We start from the raw sequence: 13638 nt of genomic DNA on the forward strand, positions 1-13638 counted from the left end.
TTAGGTTATGTACGATTTACAGTAAAAATATATTTCTTTATATACAGATAACGAATAGTGGTACATAAAACTGCATCCTTTTATTTTAGAGAAGTTCATCTTTAATAAGTACTAGTTTTCTTATAATCTTAATTGTAAGTAAACAAGTAACAACTTATTATCAATAACAATACAGTATATTTACTGTAAGATAAATTGTCAGTATGTAACAAAAATTCATTCGTTTGATTTGTTAAGTAGAGTATTTTCAGCTACATTAAAATATTATTCATTGTAAATTTCAAACACTGGATTCAAATTCGATTAAAGCTCATACATAACCTTGTTAATGTACTTGGTAATTAGAGTACATTAATTGTTGCATGTGATGTACTTTGGTTGCGTGTTTACTAAAAGCCTTATCATTGTTCTTTAAAAAACAAAAAACTACAGAACGTTTTTGGAAAGTTATAACTAAAAATATTCAAAATACTTAACAGAGAAGAATACAAGTAATAATTGTAGGTATGCACACATAGTTAAATACGAAGCAGCAGATTGAGAGGAATCTTCATGTTTACCAAGTTGTGAAACACATAAATCTTCACAGTCCTCTTCTTTGCATAAGTCACAAAGCGTTGCTTTCCGGGGTTCATAAAATACTCTCGCTTTTCTTGCTAAATATAAAAAGAGAAGAAATATCTAAGAATTAGGGATAATATTGCTATACACTATAAATAATTATTTTGACATATTAAGTAACTTACAGGAATCATAATAATCATATACAGTAACTGGAACTGGTTTCTGTTTTGCTACTTTGTGCGTTCTGAATGCAGATACTGTTGGGCAGTATTCCCGTCTGTCCATCTGTAATGTATTATTTACTATTAATATACTTTGAAATTGATTGAAATAATTAAAATAACACACTTTTCATACCTTATCAAAGTATAGTATTACAACTGTGTCTCCTTCTTTAGTTTCTACACGCTTCACGTTTTGAGATACTTCAAGACTGGGTAGTGAGTCTTTGTCTACAGTGAAACCAGATGGTAGACTAACTTCCATCACAACCATGTTACTCTCATTTGCTTCTTTTGTTGGTACAAATCTGTTATTTAAACGCACGTTATATTAAGACAGTAATTCCAGGTAATGTTTATGAAACCTATTATACTGTAATACATATAACATACCCAGAGCAAATTGAAAGTTGCAAGTGATTAGCATTAGAATTTTTGTCGACTTGAGGATCCAAAGTAAAGAGCGGCCAAGCTCCAGTTACATTTAAATTATACTGGAATGAAATTTGAACCAGGGCGAATCCATTTCCAGTAGCTGTTATATTAACCGATCGTGTTTTCCTGGGAAGCTAAAGAAAGTGTAAAATATATGAAAGACATTTAAATTATGATGCCTACAATTCAAACTTACTCCATGTTTTTGAAGTATCATAGAATTATCAGAATTGATATTCATTTGACTCTGTCCACCTCCCTCATACATAAATGTTATTGAAATAGCATTATTCTTTGATGCTAGTTTTTCACCTAGTTTTGCCAATGCTTGTATTCCAATCACAGTATCCTAAAGATTTGTTTGTAAACGTTAAATTTTAAATACTACATTTACATTGTGTATGCTGTTTACGTCTACAGTATATATACTCTTATAATATTTACCTGTGTAGATGCAAAACCACCTTCAGCATTTCTTTGCTTTACAAGCCATTTCATTAGAGGTATGGAATCGGTGACTAGATTACGTCTGAGATAAGTTAATAAAGCATACGATGTCATTTCTACATCAACAGGTCTTGGTAAAGAATACCATGGATTTTTATCATCCTTAGGTAGAGGTTTACTCCACCATTTGAGATCTCCCTTTCCAGTAGATTTGGATTCTAATGAATTAAATGCAGCATTTTCGTATGGATGTTTTGCCAAATTTAAGGCATACGTGCAAATACTCAACGCATAAATATCATCTAGGTCATTCATGTTACGGACAATATAATCAATCCCTTTGTTTATTGTGTTGCGATATTTTTCATTATAATCCTAATTTTTTATTAGAATAAGATGAATATTTGATTTATAAGTTTTAGGATTCTGACTGAATTAATATGAACTTACGTTGTTTTCAAGGAAAGCAATAAGAGTAAAAGCTGTCAGTGCAAGACCTTTTGCAGCTCCTCCTTGCATGTCACGATGACTAACTTTTCCTACTTCAGGGAAACTTCCATTTGGAGCTTGATTGTTTGACAACCATTGTAGAGCTTCGTCTATTATTCTATTTTCAATTAGAATATATTCCATAGCCTGCTTGAAGGCCTTTGCCACAAAAGCTGTAAGCCTAATAAAATTGCAGTGGAATAATAGATGTTAGGTATTGTTGTGCCATATGAATTTAATAAATTAACCATTTTTATAATGCATACCATGTACTTCCATTGGTATCAGACTTGCCAAACGCGCTAAATGATCCATCATCATGCTTGTAAGTCAACTCTCTTTGATAACCTATTTCCATATATCTCAAAGCTTTACCTTCTACTGCTTGTGTTAGTTGATTTGTATTCTGCAAATGTATATTTATACCTGTATATAATTGATTTTCTTTTTCTTATACACAATATGCTTTTATCTCTTCTGTTTGAGAGTACATACTAATGAATATGTGCTTTAGAATTGTGCCTTGTTCGCAACAGTGGAATATGTATTATGATATAACATTTTAGGCAATTTGATCATAGTAATTGCATGAAACTACGTGGTAAAAAATAAAAAATTGTTTCCTTTTTATCTAAGTCGATTAATTTTATCTGAATATCTGAAAGTTAATCAATTCCTTCTATTTTTGTGGATGTCCCACATATTTTAATACACTGCATAGATATGACTTATTGTATATGTACTTACTTTGAGGTAATTTAGTATCATTATATTTGGAACAAAATTCAACATATTCTGTTCTCCACAACCAGAAGGCATTTTAATTAAATTTGCCAGATTTAAAATGCTGGGACCCAAAATATCACCTAATAAGTAAACATTTTAATAGTACAAAGCCTCCATTTAGGATGAAAAATTATTAACTAAATTAAACTGCATGAAGTACAAAGTTTTATTTGAAGAACTTACCTACAGCAGAGATTTCAATATGTTCAGAACCTGGTACAATATTTTTAGGTATGTCTATTGTGAAATTTGTTGTTATGCTAGGTGAATCTCTAAGATCCAAGAAAGCAGCTTTATTAAAGAACTGTGTTTCTCCTTCAGCCTGTACAATAAAAAATTGAATTCTATATTCAATTAATAACAATTTATAAATAAAAAATATATAAAAGACACATTACTTTTACAAGTAGTTTACGTTCAATACTGTCACCAGCTAATATGCTATTCGCAGTTGCTTTAATAGTAATATAACCCAGATCTCTTGGAATGATCATGAATGATACGCTAGCACCAGAATTAGCTTTTACTTCGACTTTCTTTTTACGATACAATTCTAGTTCTGAAATATATGATCAGTATTTATGTTGACTCTATAGTATTATCGTCTGCAATATCATAACTTATAAAATCGATTAAACTAAACCTTACTTGGTACATCGTGCACGTCATTGGAAATTTCCGCAAAATCAAATTGACCTTCGTGCGTCAGTAAAACTTCTGCTTCTACAGACTTATTCATGTAGTTGAATACCACCATTTGTATTGCAACAATTTCTCCCCGAATTACCGAATAAGGGAGATCCATTGCAATGAAGAATGGTCTGAAAACTTTTAACTAAAAAAAGATATTGGTTTTTCTGATTAGTTTTCATGACACTTAAAATTACGTATTATTTATATTGCCAATCTACGTTTACCTTTCGTGGTTGTTCTATAAGGCCTAACCCGTGAACATCATTCAAAGAAAATGCTGTCAATACCCACGATGTGATTGAATCAGGAACATTCCTCTTCAGTTCGTTCTTCCCATCAAACCTGGTTTCAGTTTACATAGTTATTCTTTGTGTTAAATGATTTTTTATTTAAAAGCACTACGATTTGTGGTAAATGTACGATTTGATGGATGTTTCATAATATATGTAGTTGTATTTTACAAAGATTCAATCACCTTATTAAAAACTGAGAAATTTACTTTATATAACATGGAAGAATGAATGATTGAAAGTATAATATTAAACAAGTAAATGTATAGTAGTCATATACGAACACCGAGAACATCCCATAGCATTGATTTACAAAGAAATGTTCTGTACAAAACAAAGCAACATTGCACGAATGACGTTTGCCTAAATATATACGTATACAAAGCATGTATAATGTATACAATATAAAGCATTGTAAACTGACAGTATTTATAACATAAATACCCTGAAGAGAAGTTTGTAAAAAGCCAGGTGTTTAAGATGTCATGCATTAGGAATACACGGGGCTTATTCCAGACAGGAGGTGGGATGCGAGAGAAGGCATAAGGACCTGCCAATGGTGGTCTTGTTGCTAGTTTGTGCGTAACAGGTGGACCAATGTCTGGCCGAAGTGTAGATGCACCATGAGGCGAGCCTCTTATTCTACCTTCCATTATTCCCGGTTGTCCTGGAATCGAATTCTCTATATTGCATTATATCAGCTGAACCAAGAGAAAATAAATGTATAACGCTACCACAAAAATAAACGTCTTATTAAATTCTGTTCAGAACATGTTTACAAGCGAAATTTGTTCAGTGATGACTTTTATGTATCTCAAAACATAGAAATAATAAAGTGTTACTAGCAAAGTAAATTATACTTAACTAGCAGCATGAAACAATGTGTTATAATTACACCGTCACCTCACAGAGTCAATTACATGAAGCTACCCTGTTAAATACATACTCGCTATATACTTCCACATATACTCCCCCTCTCTATATGCATAGTTAATTTTAATTCAGTATTAGTGAAACATATGAAACATAGTTGAGTGATGGTTAATATGTCATGTTAATGTAACTTTTTACTTTACTTAACAAGTTTCAAATTGATAAGTATTATCAGCAGGTAATAATTTCAATGGCTTTACCCAACATCAAGCATTTGCCAAAGCCAAGTTTCAGGAAAATTCTTGCGTACTTTCATCTTCTCTGACGATTTTAATGCAATTGAACCTCCAACAGCGGCTGGAAAGTGGATGTCTACACCAGATCTATAGTATACTACACAGACATAAGCCATGTTAAATGGTAAATACGTTTTCTGATTAACTAAACTGATTTGAATGTAAGTATTATATGGAATGCTGAACTTTGAGGATATTACTCTCATGCTACATTACGAAGTAGTAAAACATTTTAACCAATTTGTTACTAAATTAGAAAAATATTTGGGATCACGTATAATAAGGTTGGTAAAGTAATATTAGTTACCAATTTTATAAAACCACGTAGATATTTGCCCGAATTTACTTACGAATTGGAAAATTTTCATGGACATATCCATTTGTCATAATAATAGCACCACTTTCCTAAAATAAAAAAAGAAATGGTTTAATTTAAAAGTGTATAATGTATTTATGCAAAATAGTTAAAATATAATATACACAGAAAGTTAAGTATTTACATACACTAAAAACATCATTTGCTGTAGCTGATCCACGGCTCCAAAGATATCGGTCCAAAACTGAATCCGCGTATGGTGAGTCTTGAACCATGTCATACGATTTTAACTCTTTATACACTTGTTCCTGCAAATCATTGAAATATGCTGTTATTATTATAATATTTGGAACTATAACAAGCTTTGAATTCATTAAACGATCAGAAAATTACATACACGAGAAATATCATTGCCAGACTTTAATAAAATAGATCTTTGATCAACACCTAATAAACCGACATATGAATTTGGCTTCGATGTGATAATTAAATTGACATTTTCCCCTGGTCCAACTTCGTCGGGTGCAAGATTAATGTCGACCTTAAATAAAAAGCAAAGGAAAATAAAAAAATTCCTAATTAACTTTTCAAATTCCTAATTCAACTTTTTAAATTAACTTACAAAGTTTTGAAGTACTCCTTCTAGTTCTACATCTAAAGCATCTGCAATCACTTCTCCATCAGTTCCTACATAATATACAATTATATGTGCAGTAGGCGCCATAACATATGTTGCTAAAAATCTGTAGCAAATGAATGTTTTTACAGTTTGAATTTGAATGAGTAATAATTAAACTAAATTAAAACTAAGTAAATACTTACTTGAAAGTTGTTGTGAGTTTATTTTGTACATATATAGAACCTGCATCCAATATATCACCACGTCCAAATATTTCATAATTAATATATTTTAATGGAATTGTGGAGTTTACTTCAACTTCAATGTCCTGATTAACCTGGAAAAGAAAGTATTATAATTCATATTGATCATACGTTGACACATTTCATGTGTTATACAAATACAAATGTACATACAGTGGGGTTTTCAGTTTTCAAAATAGCTTGTATGTATTCATTGTTCTGAGACATGGCTTGATTTGTTGATGGAAACCACTCGTGTAAATTTAGATACTGCACCTGTTAAATATAAATTTTGTACACGTATTTGTTACGTATAAATCAATTATTCACTTTTTGTAATATTTTACCTGAATATTTAAGGGAAATGAAGTGTTGTCATTAGCTTTTGGTGGGTAGAAATCCAATTGTACCATACCATTTTTATCTAACATTCTATTAATAATGCTATATGCAGATTGATTGTAAGTATATCCATACATTATTGTGATAGGATTTTTATTATCTTGAACTGGTGTTCCATCGTGATACGTTAGTTTCACCTGTAAGTCTTGTTCATTAAAAAACAATTATAAATACAACATTATACAATAAAAATAATCTCATATACATACAAATGCTGTATACTTTAAACCAGGTTTATAATATTCTGATGTTTTTATTAACTCCACTGTGTACTTATGCTTGTGTAGTGTTACTTGCATAGAAGTATTTTGTCTTCTACCAGTTAAAGATTCTTCCACTGCTACATCAATCACAACTGGTCTTTCGTACTCATCGGATAATCTAAAAAAAATATACTAATAAGTCAGATTTCAGAAAACAGTGGAGAAAAATACCTTTCATTTTACGTACCTAAGTTCAGATTCAATATCAAAATCAACTACTACTTTTCCATCGATAGGTATCACTTTTCGTACAGGTTGTTGATAAATTGGTTGAATGACGCCAGAAAAAATATCAGGATAAACTGTAATCGTTGCCTCACCCTTCACTGGCTTGCCATAAGAATACCTAAATAAGTTGAACTTTGAAGTGAATAGTTTTAATAAAATTCTTTATGGAAGTAATAACATTTAAACATTATAACTATTTGTTATAATTGTGAACAAGAGACATTTTATAAATCAGAAATATTAGTAATTACCAGAAATCGGTAATCAATAATTTTTTTTTAAAACTTACACACGGAATATATTATAGAAACTAATATAGTATATAGATTTGATACAATGTTGAAGTTTCCTCACTTTGCATAGATTGTTGCAGTAATTTTCGAGTCTTTAAATGTAAAATGTTTGGGAGCAACTATGCTAACTTCAAAATTAGGTAAGATGTACTCTGCAACTTCAAACTCTTTCTCAAATATTTGATCACCAATGTTAGCGATAATTTTCCAAGTACCTAACACAGGTGACTCGGATAATTCAATTTCTCCATTAAAAATTCCATGTGTTACAGATGGACGATTCCACTGTTTAATTCTGTTACCTTTTCCATCCTATATAAATTTCATGCATAATATATAATATAATATGGTTTTGTCTTATTTAATTTCTTATGTAACATTGATTTAAAATTATTTACCGTTATAAAAATATCTACTAATCTGGCAAGAGTAGGTCTAAGTCTTGAATTCAATAAAATGCATCTGAACATGACTTTATTCCCTGGTTTGTAAATTGCTCTGTCAGTTTGAATAAAAACTGAATAACTCTTATGTGCATATTCAACAGATTTTGAATCAGAGAACTCAATTCCTGAAAGACCACGTGCAACTAGTTGATACTTTCCAGGTATAACATCTCCAATCTAAAATATTTTAAGAAATTAATTAATTGCAATTGTATTTTTCTTCAAAAACATTAATTAAATAAATGTACCTCAAGCTTTAAGATTCTTGTAGAATATGGCTGTACTTGTACAACTTGGGATACATTGTATATATCCCCATTGTCCAGCTGACCATTCAATTCAACGTATATTGTTGATGTCGTTGAAATGCCAACTGTGCTTACTGCTACATGATATTCTGAATCAGGTCGAACCACTTTTGGTGAAATTATGCTGTAATACCTGCAGAAGATATTGGATAACATAGTATTTTCTCAATAGATTTGAATATAACAATATATAATATCTAAGACTTTAACACTAGAAATACACAGCAATCAAAGAGACTGAATTTCATTTTATTATACAAATTACAAAAATGCATTTATTGAGATATCAGTTAACTTTCATTGTAATATACATATATTTATATATAAATGAATAAATCTACTGGAAAATTCTCACAAAAGCATATCTTCATGTTTTTAATCATTGTAATCGTTTTATAAATTTGTAATTAATCATTTTGACCTCTTTGGTATATAGATCTATATAGTGTTAAACATTAATTTGTTAAAATAAAACATTTATAAAAATATTATATACATACGATTCTGCTTGTATGTTTGCAGTTATGCATGACAGGAAAAAAATGTAGAACCAATGCAAACACATTTTTGTTGATTCTGTAAAATTATATTGAATCAATTAATTTGCATTGAAAATACGTACTAGCGTATATACGCATATACGTAAATTATCTGACACACAATTATTGTCACACGTTCAGTTGCATTAAAACAATACAATACAATTATATCTATGATGTAAGCGTAGCGCGTATATGTAGTTATTTCCTCGAATGAAGTTATCTTTATAATCTTAAATCATCAAACTGGTTTTCCCATGAATGTGTGTGGATTACCTATTGTATCAAATATTATTTGTCTTCGCACAAACAGAAAAGTGGAAATTCCAAAACCTCAATCAATTACTGTAATAGGAAATTGTCATACGTATTTCAAGCTTGTGGTTTTCCAGTATTCATTATAATAAACGAGAGCATTCGACAATACGAAAGAAAATTATTATTTAAATAATAAGAGACGTAATAGATCGAAAAGGTAACTAAACGATCTTGTCAAATTCTGCAATCAGCGATATCTTCTCGTTAATTAGAAAGTGGTACGACAGAATCTTACATCCTGCAAGTCCTCGAAACCCGATTTACTAAATATCATTAATTATACGGATTTTCGCATTTAAAAATAATTCGTGTAGAAGCTGTTCATGATAAATTATAAAAAATATATCCTTTAAAACGTTCTATTTCTTATTATCAAATCTTCATGGAATATATTTGTGATTCCAATTTTGTTCATTTTGCAAGATCGCATCTCTTTAAAAAGTTACAATGAAAGGGTAACTTACCTGATCGAATCTGTTTATGCTTTCTCAATCTCGCTGGTTTCATGCAACCGCGAGTTATAATTTTCTTACGCAAATTTCAGAAAGAAATGAAGCAACGGTATTGCAACGCTTCTAAACTAACAATCGAGCGAACACTAACAGACACTACCGATCATGGCTTCAAGAAATTTAATAGTGTAGGTTTCCCTTCCTCCAGACCGTTTTGCTTCTACTATATCTGTCACGCTTTTACCGTTATAGAAGTAACAAACCAGTGGGGTACTACAAACATATTCTCCAGTTTGTCTGTATGCATTTCATCTCACAGTATTCGAGATTAAATTTATATATAGTATGAGTTTAATTCTATGAAAATTATTCTAATAGCTGTATTTGTTGAGTGCAATTGTAAACTGTATATCTTATCGAAAATTATACAATATATAAATGTAATATTATAAAGTAATAAGAAGGTGTATGGACCATTGCATTTAATTACTTCTAGTATTTATCAATTTAAAATTTTTAAGAAATTTTTAAGGATAATCTATGAATTGTTGGGGAATTTTTAAACAAGTTATGAGTCATCATTTCGCATCTTTAATTAATATCGAAAATGACCTTCGACGTATTTCATAAGTCAATCTTGATGACATCAACTGCCAGTTTAATCTGCGTCTAGCATAACATAACAATTGTAAAAGCATCTGATGTATGATTTGTCATATATGGTTAAATGCTTAATCCTTTTTACATGGCAAGCTTTATATTTCTTTTTCAAAATTAGAAGTCATTGCAAAAGCCATAATATCTTCTTACAATACAAATTTAATATATTATATGTATCATAAAAAAGTTATAATAAGTTCGAATATAATTTAAGTTATTTTTGAGTCAAATGAATACTAAATTCTGTTTAATTCAATAAAAATTAACATTGGAAGTTATTACTATTTTTAATAAAGATAATAAACTACTTCTTGTCGATATAATACATAATAATGGATAAAATATATAGTTATATGTAGCTCATTTGTAGTGATTTGAACGCCCGCATAGGGCGTATGGCCTATATATTCTAGAACTGCGCTGTGCAACTGGATTCCTTATTGAGTGCATCTCATTGTCAGCTTAGGACGAGCAACCAGCTAGCTGGTATTATACGTAAGACTCCTCCTCTTATGAAAGGAGTTTGGTGGTAGGAGATCTTCTAACTGTGTATGTGTTTACCCATTGCCTATCAACTTATTTATTACGTTCCCCAGTAATCCAATACTCAGCCATTTGCACATACAATCGTCACACCTCATGTTAGATGTGTGGTGCTGGCTTAAACTGTTTCGCTTATTCTTAATACTAATAGTAGAGTCGTGAAAAATCGTGTTTTATTCGGATTCAAATGTACTCCGAAAACAAGATTTATTTGTTATTTGCATCCCATCTTTATGTTTTTGCTTTAATGTATCTGGATCAACTAAAAATCGTTGCCATACTAAATGCCTGTCTCGTTCAAATCCTAGGTCAGTCTTCTGCAAGAAAGGATATTTTTTATTCTAGCAAATATAATATCATATTTCGTTAATATTTATAAATTTACCATTCGTTCTTTCATTTGACTTCTTATTTTTGTTAAATCTGCTTGTATATTTTGTAAATGATCAAAAGCTTCCTTGTAATAAGATTCTATTTCATATGAAATTGGTTTGAAACTATATGTTGGTCCAGTTTGAATTTCACTTATATATTGCAGATTTATTTCATTTTCTCTAAATAATAAAATTACAATTCCTACAATAACTAACACATTATATTTATATTAGGAAATGTATGTATAATACTTACAACATTTCCAACTTATCAATTTTTGAGTTCATGTCTGTCCCCAATATGAATTGCTTTTTGACTTTGTTTTCATTTATAAGTTCATTGTATTTATCTAATGCAGAATTTATGTGCTGCGTACTATCACCATTACACAAAATGGAAACTAAAAGCTTGATGAACAAATTATGTGTGTCTGAGCAAGATGATACAAGCATAGAATACTCTTCCTGTTGTTGCTGCATACTTTCCTAGAGAAAATAAAAAGAAACTTTTAATTAGTACATAGTGTAACGTTATCTTCTAATTTTAAGTTTAGTTACTAACACATCTTGCGGAAGACAATGAGTATTCTGAAGTCATATAGTGATAGGTATCAGTCACAAATTCTGAAATACTTATAAGACGATACAACTGTGTCTGCATTAATATAAATAATAAATCAGCATTTACATGGCCACACTCCTTTATAAGAAACTGCAAGTTTTTAACTTTGTCTAATTTAATGTTCCTTTGCTCAAGTTTTGAACATGCATCCTGTTTTAAGATTTTAGCCATTTCTAATTCCGCAAACTGTTGTACAATTTCTGTCAATTGATGTTCTAGTAAAGATACACTTTCTTCCAAGAAATCTCTTTTTGTGGTTAATTTTGAAATTTCCGATCTAATTACAAATAAATAAATTATTTACACCTACTTGATATATTAAAATAATTTGTGGTATGTAAATGATATTTGATTACCTCAATTCAGAAGGTTTAGGTACTTTTAAATTTCCATTATTGTATATTTTTTGTGCATATTCTAACATTGCAACATATGACTCTGGTTTTATTTTAGCTAAAACCTCTTCTACCTTTGCATTAATCAAACTATAAAATAAACCATAATGTACTGACAAATTAATAAATGTAATCAATATTTCATTCAGTAATTGTTATAAAAAAACAAGTTACTTTTCTTTGCACAATTTTAGTTCCTGTAATTTTTCATCATCTATATGCACTTCTTGACTCTCATTAATTAGAGAAGCATAGTTTGAATCTTTCTTCTGTTCTTCTTTAAAAACATTTCCAAATCGCTTTTTTATATGAATGCCTAAATAATGATAATATAATTTTATGTTTTTACTGAAAAGTTCCAGTGGCATTTGGGTCCATACTGATGGTGTTCCTTTCTACAAATAAGATTATTATATTGTGAGGAACCTAAAACAAATTAATGATAGTTACCTACATTTTCTGCTGCATCTGCATATTGATTTAAAAGGCATTCAACTTCTCTAAAAAACTCATGATTATTCATATCAAAATCATCCAAAATCATAGAACAGTCTGCATAAACTTTGTTTTCTGCAATATATTCTTTGTTCAACAATTCTGATTCCTTCTCGATTTCGTCATCTAGCTCTGTCATTAATTTTCTAAGAGAATATTTTAATTAAACATAATAATGGCAATTAAATTTGAATAAAAGTGCGTGTACCAAAAATATTACTTTAAACTTTCAATTCCGTTTTGTGAAGCAAGTATATAATTTTCATTTTCATTATACACACTTTTAACTATTTCAAATTCAGCAAAAAGGTCATTTATATCTACATCGTCGAAAGAAACAATTTTTAATACATCAGGGCAATCTTTGGTTGCTTCTTCCAATTTAGAATCCAATTCAAAACCATCCAGCCATTCATTTGTTTCTCGTAATTTGTTTTTTCTAAAACATTAAACAAGAAAAACAGTGGTCTTATGATATTTAATGAATTCAAGTATAAGTAGTAAATAAATAAAATGGATAATGAATACGTTACAATTGAACCTCTTCGTTTGAAAGAACATTCATGCGATTCACATTTTCGGTGAACCATTTTAAAAAAAGTTGTGCTGATTGTTCGCAACATTTATCCAATATGTCTGGTGAAATACTGTTTGAAAGTTCTGAACGTAAGCTTATGACTTTATTATACAGAATCCTACTCGATACACTCATGTTTTGTGGAAAATTTTCAAATACAAACGTTTGTAATTTGATCATAGAGGACTCGCCTGACTATATAGTGTGATGTCGCTCTAATCGAAGTCGTCGCCATCTTAGTAATCACTAAAGTCACGGTGCCGCGCGTATTTGAATTTCAAAATAAGTAGTAACTCTTTTTATTGTAATTTCCTTAAAACCAAGTTACAGCTAAGCGGAACACGTCAATTAGATTAAACGGTCACTCGGGTAGGGAAGATAACGGAAAGGAATGCCAGCTGCAAGCAGTAAACATGTCAGATGGGTTTTCGGAACTTGATCCTTTTAACCGA

The 13638-nt window shown here is 30.1% G+C and overlaps 2 protein-coding genes across 5 annotated transcripts; both read right to left on the reverse strand.

Annotated features, from left to right (window-relative positions):
* Positions 1-78: 78 nt before the first annotated feature.
* Positions 79-9723, reverse strand: LOC143355424 (thioester-containing protein 1 allele R1). Of its 2 annotated transcripts, none has more exons than XM_076790212.1 (28): positions 9533-9723; positions 8712-8787; positions 8152-8344; positions 7856-8080; positions 7519-7769; positions 7124-7282; positions 6883-7054; positions 6619-6810; positions 6446-6547; positions 6233-6366; positions 6033-6153; positions 5808-5951; positions 5599-5718; positions 5445-5499; positions 4370-4592; positions 3860-3977; positions 3591-3777; positions 3341-3501; positions 3126-3264; positions 2904-3022; positions 2423-2562; positions 2118-2337; positions 1665-2042; positions 1417-1569; positions 1179-1354; positions 922-1093; positions 747-849; positions 79-656 (listed from the first exon to the last, which is right to left on the reverse strand). In XM_076790212.1, exons 1-28 carry the CDS (start codon positions 9573-9575, stop codon positions 454-456), a joined length of 4479 nt encoding a protein of 1492 aa, XP_076646327.1. In that variant the 5' UTR covers positions 9576-9723; the 3' UTR covers positions 79-453. The 2 variants fall into 2 exon arrangements, with proteins under 2 accessions (XP_076646327.1, XP_076646328.1); XM_076790213.1 differs by lacking the exon at positions 4370-4592 and adding an exon at positions 5059-5191 and having other exon boundaries at positions 9533-9721.
* A 356-nt stretch (positions 9724-10079) lies between these two features.
* On the reverse strand, positions 10080-13525 carry LOC143355427 (uncharacterized). Of its 3 annotated transcripts, none has more exons than XM_076790220.1 (9): positions 13143-13525; positions 12830-13048; positions 12569-12755; positions 12289-12509; positions 12076-12204; positions 11786-11996; positions 11354-11583; positions 11109-11277; positions 10082-11040 (listed from the first exon to the last, which is right to left on the reverse strand). In XM_076790220.1, exons 1-9 carry the CDS (start codon positions 13364-13366, stop codon positions 10897-10899), a joined length of 1734 nt encoding a protein of 577 aa, XP_076646335.1. In that variant the 5' UTR covers positions 13367-13525; the 3' UTR covers positions 10082-10896. The 3 variants fall into 3 exon arrangements, with proteins under 3 accessions (XP_076646336.1, XP_076646335.1, XP_076646334.1); XM_076790219.1 differs by having other exon boundaries at positions 10085-11040; positions 11660-11996; XM_076790221.1 differs by lacking the exon at positions 13143-13525 and having other exon boundaries at positions 10080-11040; positions 11660-11996; positions 12891-12989.
* Positions 13526-13638: the final 113 nt, after the last annotated feature.

Source organism: Halictus rubicundus, chromosome 7 (assembly GCF_050948215.1).
Source record: "Halictus rubicundus isolate RS-2024b chromosome 7, iyHalRubi1_principal, whole genome shotgun sequence".
NCBI lineage: Eukaryota > Metazoa > Arthropoda > Insecta > Hymenoptera > Halictidae > Halictus > Halictus rubicundus.

Excerpts from the sequence above, each read along its gene's own strand:
- LOC143355427 (XM_076790219.1), bottom strand. The coding sequence starts at position 13,366 with ATGATCAAATTACAAACGTTTGTATTTGAAAATTTTCCACAAAACATG. Across the intron at positions 12,756-12,829 it reads AACGGAATTGAAAGTTTAAA|AAAATTAATGACAGAGCTAG; the intron begins GTAATATTTTTG and ends ATATTCTCTTAG. Across the intron at positions 11,041-11,108 it reads GTCAAATGAAAGAACGAATG|AAGACTGACCTAGGATTTGA; the intron begins GTAAATTTATAA and ends CCTTTCTTGCAG.
- LOC143355424 (XM_076790212.1), bottom strand. The coding sequence starts at position 9,575 with ATGAAACCAGCGAGATTGAGAAAGCATAAACAGATTCGATCAG. Across the intron at positions 3,502-3,590 it reads TGACGTGCACGATGTACCAA|AACTAGAATTGTATCGTAAA; the intron begins GTAAGGTTTAGT and ends CATATATTTCAG. Across the intron at positions 2,043-2,117 it reads TTGCTTTCCTTGAAAACAAC|GATTATAATGAAAAATATCG; the intron begins GTAAGTTCATAT and ends ATAAAAAATTAG.